This window comes from Delphinapterus leucas, chromosome X (genome assembly GCF_059928025.1).
Source record: "Delphinapterus leucas isolate spDelLeu-1000000601 "Yukka" chromosome X, BTC_Dleu_Yukka2, whole genome shotgun sequence".
NCBI lineage: Eukaryota > Metazoa > Chordata > Mammalia > Artiodactyla > Monodontidae > Delphinapterus > Delphinapterus leucas.
The window spans coordinates 4,708,099-4,724,430 of NC_143150.1; the positions used below are offsets into that span (position 1 = coordinate 4,708,099).

General features: G+C 44.8%; 1 protein-coding gene across 2 annotated transcripts in view; it reads right to left on the minus strand.

Annotated features, from left to right (window-relative positions):
• The window catches only part of MTM1 (myotubularin 1), a 98,327-nt gene that overhangs the window by 45,375 nt on the left and 36,620 nt on the right, over positions 1–16,332 (minus strand). For both annotated transcript variants that reach the window (XM_022561097.2, XM_022561095.2), the window contains exons 5-6: positions 9,450–9,560; positions 5,142–5,243 (exon numbers count right to left, since the gene is read on the minus strand). In XM_022561097.2, the coding sequence (XP_022416805.1) occupies positions 5,142–5,243; positions 9,450–9,560 (213 nt within the window). The remainder of the gene's footprint in view (positions 1–5,141; positions 5,244–9,449; positions 9,561–16,332) is intronic.

Here is a 16,332-nt window from a genome sequence, read left to right on the forward strand (position 1 = left end):
ACCAACAGGTGAGCTTCCAAGGGGCTGCGAGTCCCCTAAAATTTTATGTCAAGTTTTGTACATAGCGCATCTTTCAGGGGATGAGACACCCTAATTTACGCCGTATCACCAAAGGAATCCACGACTCCAAACAGATTGAGAACCACGATTCTAGATCTACACCTCTGGACTCTCTTCTGAGGGACAGGCCCGCAAGTGCTGCTGTAAGTTCTGTCAGAAGATGCCACCTGCCCCGCAGACAAAACAGAGCTCCCCATTCCTCCCTCCTCGCCCCCTCTTCCACCTGCTTCCCCAAACGAAATCCTTTTCTCACTTCCCTGCTCTGTCACCACTCGGGCCGCAGACCTCAGAAGGAAGGATGATTCAGCCTTCTCCCTGTTCTCCGGGATCAAACTACTGCCCAAGCGTGTGGTCTCCGGCCGCATCACCACCGTCTCGCCTGGCCCTCCCTCTGACTCCCCTCCCAGCTTCCTGAGCTCTCCTCTCCTATCTGTTCTTCGTGACGTTGTATTCAGTCCCATCACTTACTTCGAAACCTTCAGTAAGTCTCTGCTACTTCCCAGGGTACAAGCGCCTGACTCCGGCAGGGGCATCCACCAGATGCGCCCAGCTTTCCTCGTCCCCGCCACACTCCAGCCAAACATCCCTGGCGACCCTCGTGAGCTCTCAACACTTCCAGCTTTCCCTCCCTTAGGCTGAGGGTCAGGGTCTTGTCTCTGCCTGAAATGCCACCTCCTCCGCCAGAAATCCTTGCCCACCGGCAACGATGACCATCCTTCCAAGGCCCAACACAAATGACTATCGAGTCCACGCAAGCTTTTCCAATCTAGGCTGTGCCCTTCCCCCTGGGAATCCCCAGAAGGCTTCCTCGGCCTTTCTCTTACAGCACTGAATACCAACCGCCCTATATCGGAACCATACACATCTGTCGTATCACTTCTGTCACATCCCCAAATGGGAGCAGGTATCATTCACCCTACTACGACTTCTCAACTGCCTTCATGGCTCCCCAACACCGCCCAACAACACACTAGTCTGAAATGAACCTAACTGATGAAATAGATGCACACGCTGACTGGAATAGCAGGGGCTAATATTCCAAGGGCCACGTCAACAGCGGATCTGTTTTTATCTGTATCTTGTATTGTTTTGGCGACTAGTTTTTTTTTTTTTTTTAAGATGACTTTTACTGGTTAAAACTTCGAGAATGTAGTTTTCCAAAAATTTGTATGAGCAATTCAGTTCCCATTTTTCTCTCCAGTTTTTCACTTTACTGACTTCCTAAAGAAAAAAGTAGGGATTCCTAGCACAGACACGAAAAATAAGGCAAAGCACCATAGACTTGAGAAATCAACCCCTCTGTGGACCACTCCAATGACAGTAACCCAGAATCCTATGCTCTGGCACTAGATCCACAATATCCAGAAATCCAGCCCATCTGTTTCCATGGAATGGACTTCTCCTTCACTTTCTACTAAACCTGTGTTCAATAAAAAAGCCGTCATTATACAACTGCCATGCAGCAGTCATTATGCTGAGGTTAGAGAGATAAAGCCTGATCCCCGCCTTGATAAGCTTACAGTATAGGAGGGGGATGGGTAATTACTACATAATTATGACATAAGGCAGACTGAGGGAGATAAGTGCTCTAGTAGAAGGACCTGCAAAGTCTAACAGGTTGAGAGGTAAGATGAACTCCCACCAGGGAACGCACATGGCATGGGAAAGGACCTAGGACTGAGCAAGATGGTGGAGGATAGGCTCTAAAGAGATGAGGGGACCGCAGGTAAAGGGCACAGGAAGACCAAAGTTTCCCTGAGTTGAGACAGTTCTATGTATACCAGAGAAGCACAGGGTGGTCCTGTGTGGTTGGAGTCACTGAGACTCCATGGGAAGTCACTGAGAATTTTTTGTGTGTGGAGAGTGGGATATAGAGTGACATGATCATACCTAAAAAAAAAAAAAAAAAAAAAAGACAACAGCATTGTGTAGGATAAGTTGGAAGGGAAGGAAACTGAATGAAGGGAAGTGAGTTGGGAAGCACAGGGAGAAATGGGAAGAAATATTTGAGAGTTACTAATAAGCAAAACCTACGGGATTTGGAACTGATGCGGCTATAGGAGAAGTAAGGCAGGGGAATGAGAAAGTTGACTTCGTACATAAGACACAAGGTTGTAATGTACAGCACAGGGAATATGACCAATATTTTAGAATAATAACTTTAAATAGAGTATAATCTGTAAAAATACTGAATCACTATGTTGTACACCTGAAACTAATATAACATTGTAAATCAACTATTTCAATAAAATAAATAAATTTTATGCCTGATTGGGGTGGGGAATTGACTTCAAGTTCTCGAATCTGAGCAACTGAGGATCATCCACATTGAGGGAGATGTAGGCTGAAGAGCAGGCCTGGTGACTGCAAAGAGGTCAGGGAGATGCTGAGCCTATGATTCTCACAGGCTTCCAGAGGAAGCTGTTTGAGAGGCTCATGAAGATTCACTCAAGGCCAATGTCAGGGCTGGATTTAGAAATCACCCATACAGCAATGACAGCTTAAGCTATGGATTACATGAAATCATCAAGGCAAAGTGAGTAACATGACAAGAGGGCTGACAGGGAACCACCATCAAGATGTCTACCTTTAAGGAAAAGACACAGGCAGTGGAGACTGGGAAGGAACAGTCAAGATGGTACCGAAACACAGAAACCAAGACTTGCAAGAGGGTGGTCAAAATTATTGAACGCTGAGGGGAGATCAAACCGAATGAAGATTGAAGTGAGTCACTAAATTTGGCCAGTAAGAGGTCTGAGTTCCAAGAAGGTACTTGTGATAAAACTGGATACTAGAATGGGCTGGAGGAATGAGTGAACTGGAGATGTGGACAGCCTAGAATATTCTTTCCAGAAGTTTGGGTTGAAGTGAGAGATGGGACAGTAGTTTAGAGGAAAGCTGGTCCGACACTTGACCTCTTTTTAGGGGAGTAAACTCTCAAGGAGACAGAAGATACCAGAGAAAGGGGATGACTGATGGAGCAAGACTGTGTAGGAGACGGACTGGGGCCTCAGCTCGCAGGAGGTTTGAAGAAACCTGCTACGTGGGGCTTCGCTGGTGGTGCAGTGGTTAAGAATCTGCCTGCCAATGCAGAGGGCACGGGTTCGAGCCCTGGTCCGGGAGGATCCCACATGCCGCGAGATACCTAAGCCCGTGTGCCACAACTACTGAGCCTGTGCTCTAGAGCCCGCGAGCCACAACTACTGAAGCCCACGTGCCACAACTACTGAAGCCTACACGCCTAGAGCCCGTGCTCCACAACAAGAGAAGCCACCGCAATGAGAAGCCCGTGCACTGCCACGAAGAGTAGCCCCCGCTCGCCACTAGAGAAAGCCCGCGAGCAGCAACGAAGACCCAACGCAGCCAAAAATAAATAAATAAATAAATAAATAAATAAACAAACCCTGCTATGTGAACCATCTTTAAATCTCTGATCACTTAAGGCCAGATATGCAAAACCCAAGACATAACCCATTCCCTCATTGAATTTTCGTGGATTAGATGTACATTCTCACTTTCATAGGAATTCCGAGGATGTGTTCCCATTAAACTCTTTTTATCCTAATAGTTTAAAATTTTTAATATTGAAATATCTTTTAAATCACATATTTAATCAAAAACTGAGAAAAGGCTAAGAATGTATTCAACTCTATGATATCGCTGCATTTCCTGGAAGCATCACATTTGAATCTACAATCAACACATGACTCATGACGAGTACTCCAGATCCTTCTAGACCACCACAGTCTTTGTATAATTGTCCTTTCCATCAACCATGAATTTCCTTTGACGGAAACAACTGCTGATGAAATTTGGGAAGAGAGAAGCCTTGTCTTGCTAGAAAAAAATTTAAGCCTTCATTGCCCCAAAATAAATAAATGAAGATAGATAGATAAATAGATAGACAGACAAAAGACGGGCATAGGAAGAAGAGCTCCATTACAAAGCAGCTCTTCTATTTAATGATCTCTTTCACCTTCAGTCTAGCTGGAGGCATATTTACTCCATACTTAAAATAAAGGCATACGTTTGTTTATTTATTTATTTCAAGAATTATCTTTAAATTATCTGCTCTCTCCGCTTAGCAGATGACTGCTTCCACATTTGTTTAAAGTCAAGCAGAGAATCCTGTGATAAACCATAATGGAAAAGAATACGAAAAAGAATATATATATATATATATATATATATATGCACAGTTGAGTCACTTCGTTGTACAGCAGAAATTAACACAGCACTATGAATAAACTATACTTCAATAAAATTTTAAAACAACCATTTGGGGAAAATGCTAAGAGCACTATCAAAAATAAAATCAATAAATCTTTTGAAATTTACATTTCAAAAAGAAAAACAACAAAGTCAAGCAGAGGAGACGGAGGGGGTAAGAGGACAGAAAAAAAGAAGGCAAGATCAAGGCAGGATATGAAGGAAGATGGTTTGAAGAGCAAGACACGTGGAAAGCTTTATTTCGGTCCCGTGGTAGAACAAAGTGAGATTACTCAGTCTACTAAATAGGAAGGAACAGCTCTAGGTATACACAGCCCAAAACTTGCTACGGACTAAGTCATAGGTTGTAAGTAATTAAATGCATAATAAGTGTGTCCTGCCAAATATATAGTAAACGCTATCAAATGACATTTAAAGTGTCGTTCCTTAAAAATAAATAAAGAAACCTCCCCTGTCCAGTGATGGCCTGCAGCACCTAAGCCACGAATCTGCATTTGAGAAGCACATTGGCTTAAATGACACCTAGGCTCACTCTTGGTTCCCAAGTAGGGGGTGACGAGCTCTGGGATGTGACGTCACAGTGCTACACTGACATGCTCGTGGTCACCTCGCCACCTTCTGCCTTTGGAAGAGGGCTGGCCCAGGTGGAGGGCAGGCTTGGGGCTGGCAGGAGTCACCTGGGCTGAGCCACCCACAAAGACTGGCAGAGCAGAGGCCCGCTCCCTCAGGGAACGGGTCAACCTTCTGTAATAAACAGCCTCGTACACACATCACACTGGGGAGCGCAGCACAGAGAGGAAGGAGGGGACACCCAGAAACCCTCTGATGCCACCGAGAACCCTGGAATTTACCAGACTGTGGGCCAGGGGGAAGGCATATCTCGTGAGGATCTCAAACATATCTCTTCTGCTGTGGCCCTCCTGTTTCAGCGCGAACCTCAGGTTTCTCATGTCCTGGGGGCAGAGGAGAAATGTGCCAGTTCAGTCTGCAAATCGAGTCACATTTGTTAGCAAACCTTCTATTCAGGTAGAAGATCCACTTACCTGAACGGGCAATAAATCTAGACTACTAAGAAAATTACTTTGTTTTGTACAATATTTTGAAACATCCGGTTTAAGAACACCCGAAAATACTTCCATCAGAGTCATGATTGTAAAGACAAGACAACTCGTGTTAAAGAGTAGACAGAGCTAAAGTTCACTGGATAAAAAGAAAAATCAAACCTTGCCTTGCGCATCATGTCTGTGTCTGTCTACTCTACTGGTTTCCGAGGTATTTTAATTATAAAACAGTATTTTATTCTTCGGACTTTTCAAATGTGTATCTGCCACAAAATATCATTTCAAAATTGTCAAACATGTCATTAAAATACAGAAGCTCTCTCCCTCTCCCCTCATGCTTTTAACTTTAAAGTCTCCCTTTTAAAAATTAGGAAATGACTGGCATTTTAAGCTCTAATACAAGTAATGTAATACATTTTTTACTAAACAATTTTACTTTCACAGACTTCTATTAAGAGCACATTAAGGTGCCCCATAGTAGGAGTGACTATGCTTCTAGGAACTAAGAATTAATGCTCAAAACCAGATTTTAAGGATAGTTTCCAACACATATCTCTTTAATAAGCAGTAAAACCTTCTTTTAAACCAAATTCAAATAAAATAAGCTCCCTTAAATATCAATTTGTATTACACAGCAAAAGATATAACATTCTAACTTATTTTCGAAGCTGGCAGGTTTTTGAGGTTGTCTCTTAAATCACTCATGGTGCTGTGGCTGAGTGATGGCTGTTACCTCCTGCATTGCACTTTCAACACCTCAGGAGTGAGACAGATCCAGCCCCTGCCCTCTCGATGTCACCACCTTCATATTTTTCCAAGTGCTTTTTCATTTGTTATGTCAACAGCGTTCTTGAAGCTTCCTAAGTCTTCAACATGTAGGAGCAGCAAAGGCCTTGTCATACACATCCCAAAATGCAAAGGGGAGTGAAGGGAGTGTATGGCAACAGGCTCTCAGACCTCTCATCAACGACCCAAAACCGATCTCTCTGTATACAGATGGCATCTACTGGGCCTCGCCAGCTCCAGGATCCCATGCTTTCTTTTTTAAAAGCACGTAACTCAATAACACCCAAAAACGGATTCACGACCTATTCCAAGAACACTGGGATACCAGTTGTTGTCTCATGATGCAAAGCACTAGTCAAGTAGAAGGAAAAATAATCAGATGACGTGCTTTCAAGGGGTTTGCAACGAACCCCAAGTATAGCACCGGCTAGCTGAGTATCCCCAAGGCTCACAGACGTATGAAGGATTTTCTTCTGACCAGCCTTGGTTCCGATGATAACTCTGTAACATCATGCTCTTAACCACTCAACCAGAAACTAGACCATTTCTAGATAAATATTTATTCTGGTCCATCAGAGATTCAAACCACGACTTTCGACGTGCCAAAGTACAAGTGATTCAAGCGACTTCGTGTGGCCATCTGATTCAGATGTAATTAAAGGACAGAAAGAATCACTACCTTGTCTTGCCAACAAGAAAATTGGAAGTGGAAAAGGCAAATGACTCACAGGTGGCAGATCACCAAATCTGTAACAGAAATACGAGCATATACTGAGGGGTAAGTTGCACCTGGTCTCCTAGAGCCTGACCCATCAGGGAAGGACACCTGGGAAAGAGCCTCTTGGTAGAAAATCTCGCAGTCAGACCTCTGGTGTTTAGCAATTGGAGCACTCGGCGCTGAGCCAAGCCTCGTGATAACAAATGAGTAAACACACCCCTGTTGCAACAGCCCTGGTGGGATGGTTTGGCTCTGCTTTTTTTTTTTTTTAAGCTCTGAGTTGTCAGCAGGGGATGGCATGGGGCCTGGCGGGTAAGAATTCACATATTCGGAGCTACCTTCTCCTCGGTTGCTAGATGACAACCACTGCGACTTCTATCCATCACATGCAAGTTGCCACTGGCAAGCAGAAATCCCCATGTACGGACCGGGTGGAGCCAAATTTGTAGGGGTTCTACGTTCTTGTTTCGGTGAAGCGGCACCGTTGTACTGTGGTTACTGCTTGCAGGTGAAAGGGGACCTACGGGAGACAGGAGGCGAGTCTCTGCCCCACTGCAGCAGATTCTCTTTCTGTCACCTTCAGGTCTGTTCCTGAGAAAACGGAATTCAACTCTCAACATCCGTGTTTCCAGGGAGGTAACTGAGTTAAAAGGTTGTGCTACAACACTTGTTCTAGGCCATTGTCTTTGGGCTTGACACTAATTCCAAGAAACATACATACTTAACATTTGAGAATTATGCCTGCCGAGTTGTTCCCAAGACCTTTGTTCTTAGAGTAAACAGTCAAAGGGTAAGAGTGTGCTTTGTCTTATTAATTTGGGGGGGTTAACATTTAAATACAAGTTTTTCCCATTGATAAGGCAACAAATAGGATTTTTTCCAACTTGCTTAGAATGAAAGTCACTTTGAAATCATCAAAACCTCATTTTCCCTGGAGTACTGTAATATAACACTCTCCTCCCATGGATTCTTTTATGCAAAATGCAAAAACCTTCCTTAAAAGTAAATCCCCACATTTCTAGGCCCAAAAGGGTAGACAGTAGCTGGGATTATAGATAAGGCATTAAGGGAGTTTGGATTCAACCAAAAACAACAAAAACAAGCCAAGGTGGGGAGTGAGGGAGAATTTCAGTTCAAGTCTCATCGTGACAAAATCCCTTGCTTTCTAATAGAGTGTACTAGTCTTGACCTTGTACAAACTGGAGACAAAAAGGTATTATCTTCATAATCCAAACGAAAGTACAGGAGATTGGCTTTAAGAAATCACAGTGCACAAGACCAGGAAAAGGAGACTTGGGCTGGGATTCTGACTCCTGCATCAGCTCCTCGGGGACCCATAGGCAAGGAAGCCCGTTGAGCAAATGCCTCATTTCCCATCCACAGAATGAAGGACTTGGATTGGCCAGGGGTCAGCAAGTTTCAGCCCAGGTCAGTCTTGGTGTGGTCTTCGAGCTAAGATTGTTTTTTATATTTCAAAAGGGTTGAGAAAAAACAAAACGCAAAGAAGAACATATGACAGAGATCCTGCTGGCCCACAAAGCCTAAAATATTTGCTTTCTGGCCCTTGACAGGAAAAGTCTGCTGACCCCTGCACTAGATTGATGGTCAGATACATGAAAGAGTCCCAGCCTCTGGGACCCAGCCTTCAGAGATTATCTGGGGATTTGGGGTAGAACCCAAAGCTTTACCTTTGTCAACCCAAAGAGGGCTTCCCAGGTTCCCTTCATGCATATTTAGCTGTGGGAACCACTGGGACAGATGACCTCCAAACCCCTTCTAGCTCTTTCTAGGACTGGGCACTGTAGTCTTCCGATACAGAACACCTGAGAAGGCAGTTTTCTTGCAAGAAGGTTTATTCCGTCGTTTGCAAAATGATTATCTCACCGGATTTGGATTCCAACTTTGCCATCTGTTGGGTAATCTTAGCTAAGTGACCGAACTCTTCTTAGCCTCAGGCTCCCCATCTATACAATGGGGACACCACTGTCCATTTCAGAGGACTGCCCTGAGGATTTAATGCAAAGCCCCTAGTACCTCTTTGGACCGACAGAGATGTTCAATAAACAGTTACTATTATAACTGGCTGAACGTTATTATCGCTAAATCTCTGCTGTTCCCCATGCCGAAACATAACAGGAGGCCACCATCTCTGAACACCATCTAAGCAGAAGTGGGAGGGGCTGTGAGAGGTAAGAACACAGACTCTTCACAGAGGGAAAAAATCTCCTGTATTTCTCCTTCCTGTTACGATGTGAAGGTGTCTGGCTGGAAACACATCACACGAAGGAACACCAGGAGCAGACTTGTGCAAAAACAAAAAAGTGTGAAACGTGACTTATGAAGTTTTCTTCCTAGTCAGTAAAGCAAACCAATTGACTGTCTCGGGTTCTCACACTTAAGGACGACAGCAGGTCCCTTTCATAGGAACTCTTTCCCCAGGAGGTTCTGGAACGCTTGATCATGAAGGGAGAACCACACCAGGGCCTCAGATAAACAAGGGTCTTTGATTTTTCTTTTAAACCCACATTCACTTTTTACTTATCATTCAATGCTAACGTGCCTATTTTCCCGTAAGAAAGTACTGAATCTCTTACTTTACAAGTAATATCTAGCCCATAGGAATTCTCTCCTCTACTTGTGGCGCCTCCCATTTTTTCAATTCTTGAGATCACACCCAGAGGAACATCGAGTATTAGAGCAGAATCCTGTAATGGACAAAAAGACACAAGTCAGTATTTCTGTCAGTACAATTAAAACATCAAAAACATATTTAAAAACAAAAAACCCATGTGCTTTCAGGGCATTTTTACCTTGGCCCTTTTACCACCTTTTATGAATAAAAGCATGATAGCGATCACACATGAAAAAGCAAGCATGAAAATAGTCAGTTATGCAACCAAAATCCATCCCCAAATGTGTGCCATTCTGCACTGCCTGCAGAATAAAGCCTGAACTCCTGGGTACACAACTCGAGGGCCCCGGGACGTTGCTCCCAACCTGTCTCTGTCGGCTGCTGTCCCACAACGTTCTCCGCTCCAACTAAGTAGATGCCTTGACCATTCTCCGAACATTTTGTCTACACTCAGGCCTAGGGGCTCTGTGCACGGTGTTCCCTTTGCCTAGGATGATCTGACTTTCCCAACTACCAACATTCTCCAACGACGCCCCGCTTCCCATTAGATCAGAGTTGACCACTCCCTCCTCTGCAGTTCTGCAGCACTCGGTTCGGACTGGTGTTACACCACCTGCTTCAAGTCTCATTGTCGTGAACTTCCACATCCGTATTCCCCCACTGGAAGCCAAACATCGGGAAGCGGTGCCTATCTTAGGCATGGGTGCTCTTCCCAAAGGAAGGGCCCGAGGGCATACAATGCTTCTCCATAGCTCCTTGCCCAACGCTGGACTCAAGGGGTCCAGAGGGCTGTTGGCACGAAGGACGGAATAACGTCGGTAAAGTCGTACCGAGATCGTCCCACCAAGATAACAGCAGCTGCTCTGTTCGGAATACATCATCTGTGCCGGGTACCACAAAAGGCCAATGCGCGTATCGTCCTCACAACCATTCTGGACACAGGTGAAGTATTCCCGTTTCCTGATGTTGCAACCAAAGCTTTAAAAGCTTCGGTAACTGGCTTAGTAACTACAGGGAAGGGTTGAGATTCAAGCCAAGGTCTGGGAACACACAACAACAGAGCCATAAAAATGGTCCTACCCTTTGACTCCACAGCTGCACTCCTAAGACCTTATCTTACAGCTGTGGAGCAACAGGAGGGAAAGCTACATGCGTGAAGATGCTCGATAGAGCCAGAGGTGGTCACTGGGGCGAAGAAAATTAGTCAGTCAACTTGATGGAATAAGCACGCAGCTACTAAAATAATTATGGTACATGGAAAAATAAGTTTAAGTGCAAAAAAGCAGCATACAAAATACACTGTGACTACAATAATGTAAAATATATATTCATATGGACAGAGACAGAAAGGGCTACACAAATGTTTTAAGCCAATATCTTCTTTAATGCCCTGTTAGATGACTTTGCTAACAAATATTTTAAAAGCTGCTTGTTGAGTTTTTGTTCTTTAAAAGATGTCCTCTGGGGGGAATACAAATAAAGTTAATTTCTTCTTTTACTTTAAATCCTTCCCTTTAAAACACAATACAACAAACTAAGCATCTCTTCACAAAATATAAATATAGCTCATGGGTGTTCTAGAAATTAAAAAAGTATAAGACTGTGGTGTATCCATGCCATGGGATACTGCTCAGCCACAAAAATGAATGAACTATGGATACATGCAACGATCCGGGAGAATCTTAAGGGCATCATGCTGAGTGGATAAAGCCAATCTCAAAAGGTGCTGTATGGTTCCATTTATATCATTCTTGAAATGACAAAGTTTTAGAGCTGGAGAACACAGAAGTGGCTGCCGGGGCTGAACGGAAGGAGGGCGTGGCTATAAAGGGAGCATAAAGGCTACAAAGGGAGTTCTGTAGCAACAGAAGAGTCGCATACTTTGACTGGTGGTGGCGGTGACATGAATTTACACAGGGCATCAGATGTCACTGAACTGTACGCAAAAACACGCCAAAAATGAGTGCGTGCAAAAACCGGCGAAAGTCAAGTACAGAGTCTTAGTTAACTATACTGTACCATTCAACGTCCTGGTTTTGATAAAGCAGTGCAGTTATTGGAGAAGTGGGGTGATGGGTACCCAGGAACTCTCTGGACTATTTTTCCAAGTTCTTGAGAGTACATAATTACTTCAAAATAAAGTTTAAAAAGTGTGAGAGTATGGCTATCGTGGTGTAGAGAAAAGAGCACAAACTCTAAAGTTGGACAAAATTGCTTCCAATCTGAGTTCTGACATTTATTAACTGGATGACTTTGGCAAGTTACCGTATCTCTCAGCCACGTTTACCTGTAAAATAGGCATGATTAGAGACGATGGACTTAAAGTAACTGGCATGGTGCCCGGTATATGGTAGCTAGATAACAATGCAAGTTATTATTATTATTATAGCAAAGAATATCTTAGTATGTGAAAGACATGACTGTGCTCTGCAAATATAGTGGATCAGTATGCTGTAGCAAGTAGTTACAGGGCTTTCTGCTTGTACCTATAAGGAGGCATCTTTTAGCTGGCGCCATGCGGTGAGACCCCTCACTCCACGACTGAATTCCAAATGCTTAGAGATTAAAGACACTACACTACATGTACATACGTAGCTGCATATTATAATGTATTCACTTCTCAATATAATCTAGTTATTAAAAATATACTATCAAGGGACCTCCCTGGTGGTCCAATGGTTAAGAATCCACCTTCCAACTCAGGAGATGCAGGTTTGACCCCTGGTTCGATCCCTGGGTAAGATCCCACACGCTGCAGGGCAACTAAGCCTGCGTGCTGCAACTACTGAGTTCGCGCACTCTAGAGCCCGCACGCCACAACTACAGAAGCCCGCAGGCCACAATGAAGACCCAGTGCAGACAAAATTTAAAAAAAAAAAAAGATATTAAAAAAAATACTATCAGGCTTCCCTGGTGGCACAGTGGTTAAGAATCCGCCTGCCAATGCAGGGGACATGGGTTCGAGCCCTGGTCCGGGAGGATCCCACATGCCGTGGAGCAACTAAGCCCGTGCACCACAATTACTGAGCCTGTGCTCTAGAGCCCGTGAGCCACAACTGCTGAGCCCGCATGCCGCAACTACTGAAGCCTGCACGCCTAGAGCCCGTGCTCTGCAACAAGAGAAGCCACCACAATAAGAAGCCCGCGTACTACAACGAAGAGTAGCCCCCGCTCGCCACAGCTAGAGAAAGCCCACACACAGCAACAAAGACCCAATGTAGCCAAAAATAAATAAAAATAATAATAATAATAAAAAAATACTATCAAGCAGTCTGTTACTATGCTTAGATTATATTGAAATTTACGAGTGTCGATTCAACTGTACCCCTAGATATCAAACTTGTACCTAAAAATAGAGTAGACAATAAATAGAAGTCTGATATCCTAATATCAAGATGGAAGCAAGAATGCAAATTTAAAAAGCAGAAGGATTAGAAGTGAGTGAGACCTTCCTGTTCTTTGTTCCTGCAGCAAGAAAATTCCTATAGCTCTGATTACCCTGACCCAACACAAACCAGAAAATGGGACACCGAGGAGAACCAGCCAGCTCCTGACCAAAGGCACCCACAGTCTAATGAGGCTAACCTGCCACGTTCTCCCCGAGTGACAGGTTCAAGATCAGATAACCCAGCAAGCCCAACTGGAAGATCCAGGAATAGGAAAATTAGCTTTACTCTCTAGAAACCTGAGTCATCACTATCTAAGTATCATTAAATATTTAAGGATTCCCAAAGGTCCATGCTAACTCAAAATCTATTCCTCTGTACCTGTACGTATCTAAAATAGCTGAGAAGTAAATGTAACAGCTTAGAAGATGCAATCATTTGCCTTCTCTCTCGAGTGCATACTGAGTAACAGAAACTACTGGATGCTAGGGACCACGGGGAGAATTAAGATGTAGGTGCTGCCCTCACAGAGCTCAAGGCCCAGTCTGGGAAATGAGACACATGTACGCAAATAGCCACAGTGCTAGGTTGTAAGTGCCAAGAGCCATTTAAAAAAATCCAGATGAAGTGGAACGGGAGGTCAGAGAGAGCAGGACGATTTCTAACTGATGGGGTCACACGATGGTTCTGCTGTGATGGCAGTGTTAAAGATGATCCTTAAAGGTGGAATAACAGCTGCTGGAGACTGGCCTTCCAAAAACAGGCACAGTGACAGTGGCTACACGTGTGGGAAAGCATGGGAATTTTATTTTAAAAAAACAAAAGCAAAACCAAATGGGCCAGGTTTAAGATCAGGTGGCAAGGGAATCCCCTGGGGAGTAGCCCAGGGCTTGGCTCAGGGTGACTGGGATCTGGGAAATGTGTCTTGGGCAGAGGTCTGCAACGACATAATGTGGCTGTATGCAGGTGCATCCAGCAGCGCTGAGCACTCCGCACCAGCACAGGGAGGGTCCACCCATTCCCTGCAGTCCTGGAAGCTAATGTTTCAGTGCAAGTGAGAGGATCACCGTGAGGGTCTGAAAGTGGAGAGTGTCCGAGGTGGAAAGCAAAAGAAGGAGGTGAGCCGTGGGGAAGAATCACAGAGGCAGGCCCAAGTGTCTGGGACAATGGTGGTCCCACCAAGACACATGAAGGGCACAGGAGGGGGTTCTGGAGAAAGATTAACATTATGAATTTTAGACACACTGGGTTTGGAATCTAAAAAAAAAAAAGTCATGAAGAACGTAGGGGCAGGATGGGAATAAAGACACAGACCTACTAGAGAATGGACTTGAGGACACGGGGAGGGGGAAGGGTAAACTGTGACAAAGCGCGAGAGCGGCATGGACATATATACACTGCCAAACGTAAGGCAGACAGCTAGTGGGAAGCAGCCGCATAGCACAGGGAGATCTGCTCGGTGCTTTGTGACCACCTAGAGGGGTGGGATAGGGAGGGAGGGAGGGAGGGAGACGCAAGATGGAGGAGATATGAGGATGTATGTATATGTATAGCTGATTCACTTTGTTATAAAGCAGAAACTAACACACCATGGTAAAGCAATTATACTCCAATAAAGATATTTTTAAAAAATAGAAAAAAATAATAAAATAAAGTGAAAAAAAATAAACACCCTGGGTTTGACTGATAATCAAGTACAGATATCCAGGAGGCAGCTGGAAATGCAGAAGTGGAAGATCCCAAAGGCCCCTCAAACTCAAAATGCCCAGAACTAAGCGCATGATGTTTCTCTCTCCAAGCTACATCTTCCTATCTCAGTGGCTAGCACTCCATCCGTCCAGTGACAAAAGCTGGAAACCTACAACTCATCCTTGACATTCCCTTTTCCACTAGCCTTAATCCAATCTCCATGTTTACTTCTTAAATCCATCTTGAATCTGTCCGCCTCTCTCCAATTCTACCAGCAACTTCTCTGGGCCACTGGAATAGACGCAGGGGTCTCTTTGCATCTACTTCTGCTCCCTTACAATCTGCCCACCGCACAGCAGCCCAGGTCATCTTCTACAGAAGTAAATCTGATGCTACCATCCCTCTGCTTAACCCATTTCCAAAGCTTCTCATTGCTCAACTCTAAAAACCTAAATCCTTAACGGGGTCTACAAGGCCTAGGTCATCTGGCCACTACCCACATCTCCTGCTCATCCCTTGCTGTTCTCCCAACCCCCAACCCAGCCACACCATCACTTTTTCATGTTCCCTTTGGTCCCAGGTCCTCTCCTGTGCTGTTCTCTCAGCTTACTGTCTCCGACCCAGTCCATGCCAAGCATCTAGGGAACTGCCATTCATTCTTCAGACCATGGGTCAAGCATCATTTTCTCAGGACAATTTCCCGGGCTCCTCAAACGACCGCCCTCCTATGCTGCTCCCAGGCAACACCTAGCATAGCTTGTTGTTACACCCTGGTGTGATTATCTGACTCATGTCTGTCAGTCCCACCGGAACCAAAAGCTTCATGAGGGCGACACCGTGTCTGTTGTGCATGCCACTCTATCCCAATGCCTGGCATGGTGCTTGGCCCATAGCAGGCTCTCAAACAGTGAATAAAGAATGAAAGATCAGGTCTGGCGCTACAGAGTTGGAAAGCAACTGACAAGTGAGGAAGAAGAGGGCAAGGACAGGGGAAACAGACATTTAGGGGGTGGGAAGGAGAAATGAACTGCAATAAAGGCAAAAGGACGCACGGAGAAAAGGACAAAGAAAGCAGGAGTAACCAGCAATACCGACTGATCACTGCAGAGAAGGTAAAGAGCTGAGAGTCTACTGAGGTCTGCAGAATTGAGTGCTCAAAGAGGAGCTTTAACAGGGAGCATGAGCCAGACCATGAGAGGTGAAGGAGTTAACAGTCCGGAAGCAGAAGCAGTGTGTGTGGACTCACTTTTTAAAAAGTCTAGCAAGGAAGGGGAAGAAAGAGGATAGTATTGTAGTATCAGGGTAGCAGGGATGCAAGAAGGTGTTTTAAAATAAAGAGACTTGAGCAGGTCTGCGGGCTGGGGAGCCAATGAAAACCACACACGTAAGACACAGAGTAACTGGTGGGGCACTAGGGCTCCAGAGGGGCTAGAAGCAGAAAGGCTCCCTTTGTAAAAGAAGACATCTAGTTCCTTCCTCTGAGATGGCAGAGGAGGAGGAAAAGAATTTATGGGAGCTCAGCGAGGATGACTTTTAACTTTGCAACAAAGCAAGAGATGAGGTCTGCAAAGGAGCTCAGAGGGGTCTGTCACTGGTGTGGTGGGGAACGTGATGAGAAGTCGATCTGAGATGGAGAGAATTGCCAAAGCAGCCACGAGCCCCTTTCTGAGGTCTGAAAGCCCGAACTTGTAGTGGAGCTAAATAATTACTTAAATCCACTGTGTGACTTTCAACAGGAGGGCTCAGTAGCGCACAGCCTCTCAAGCTTGG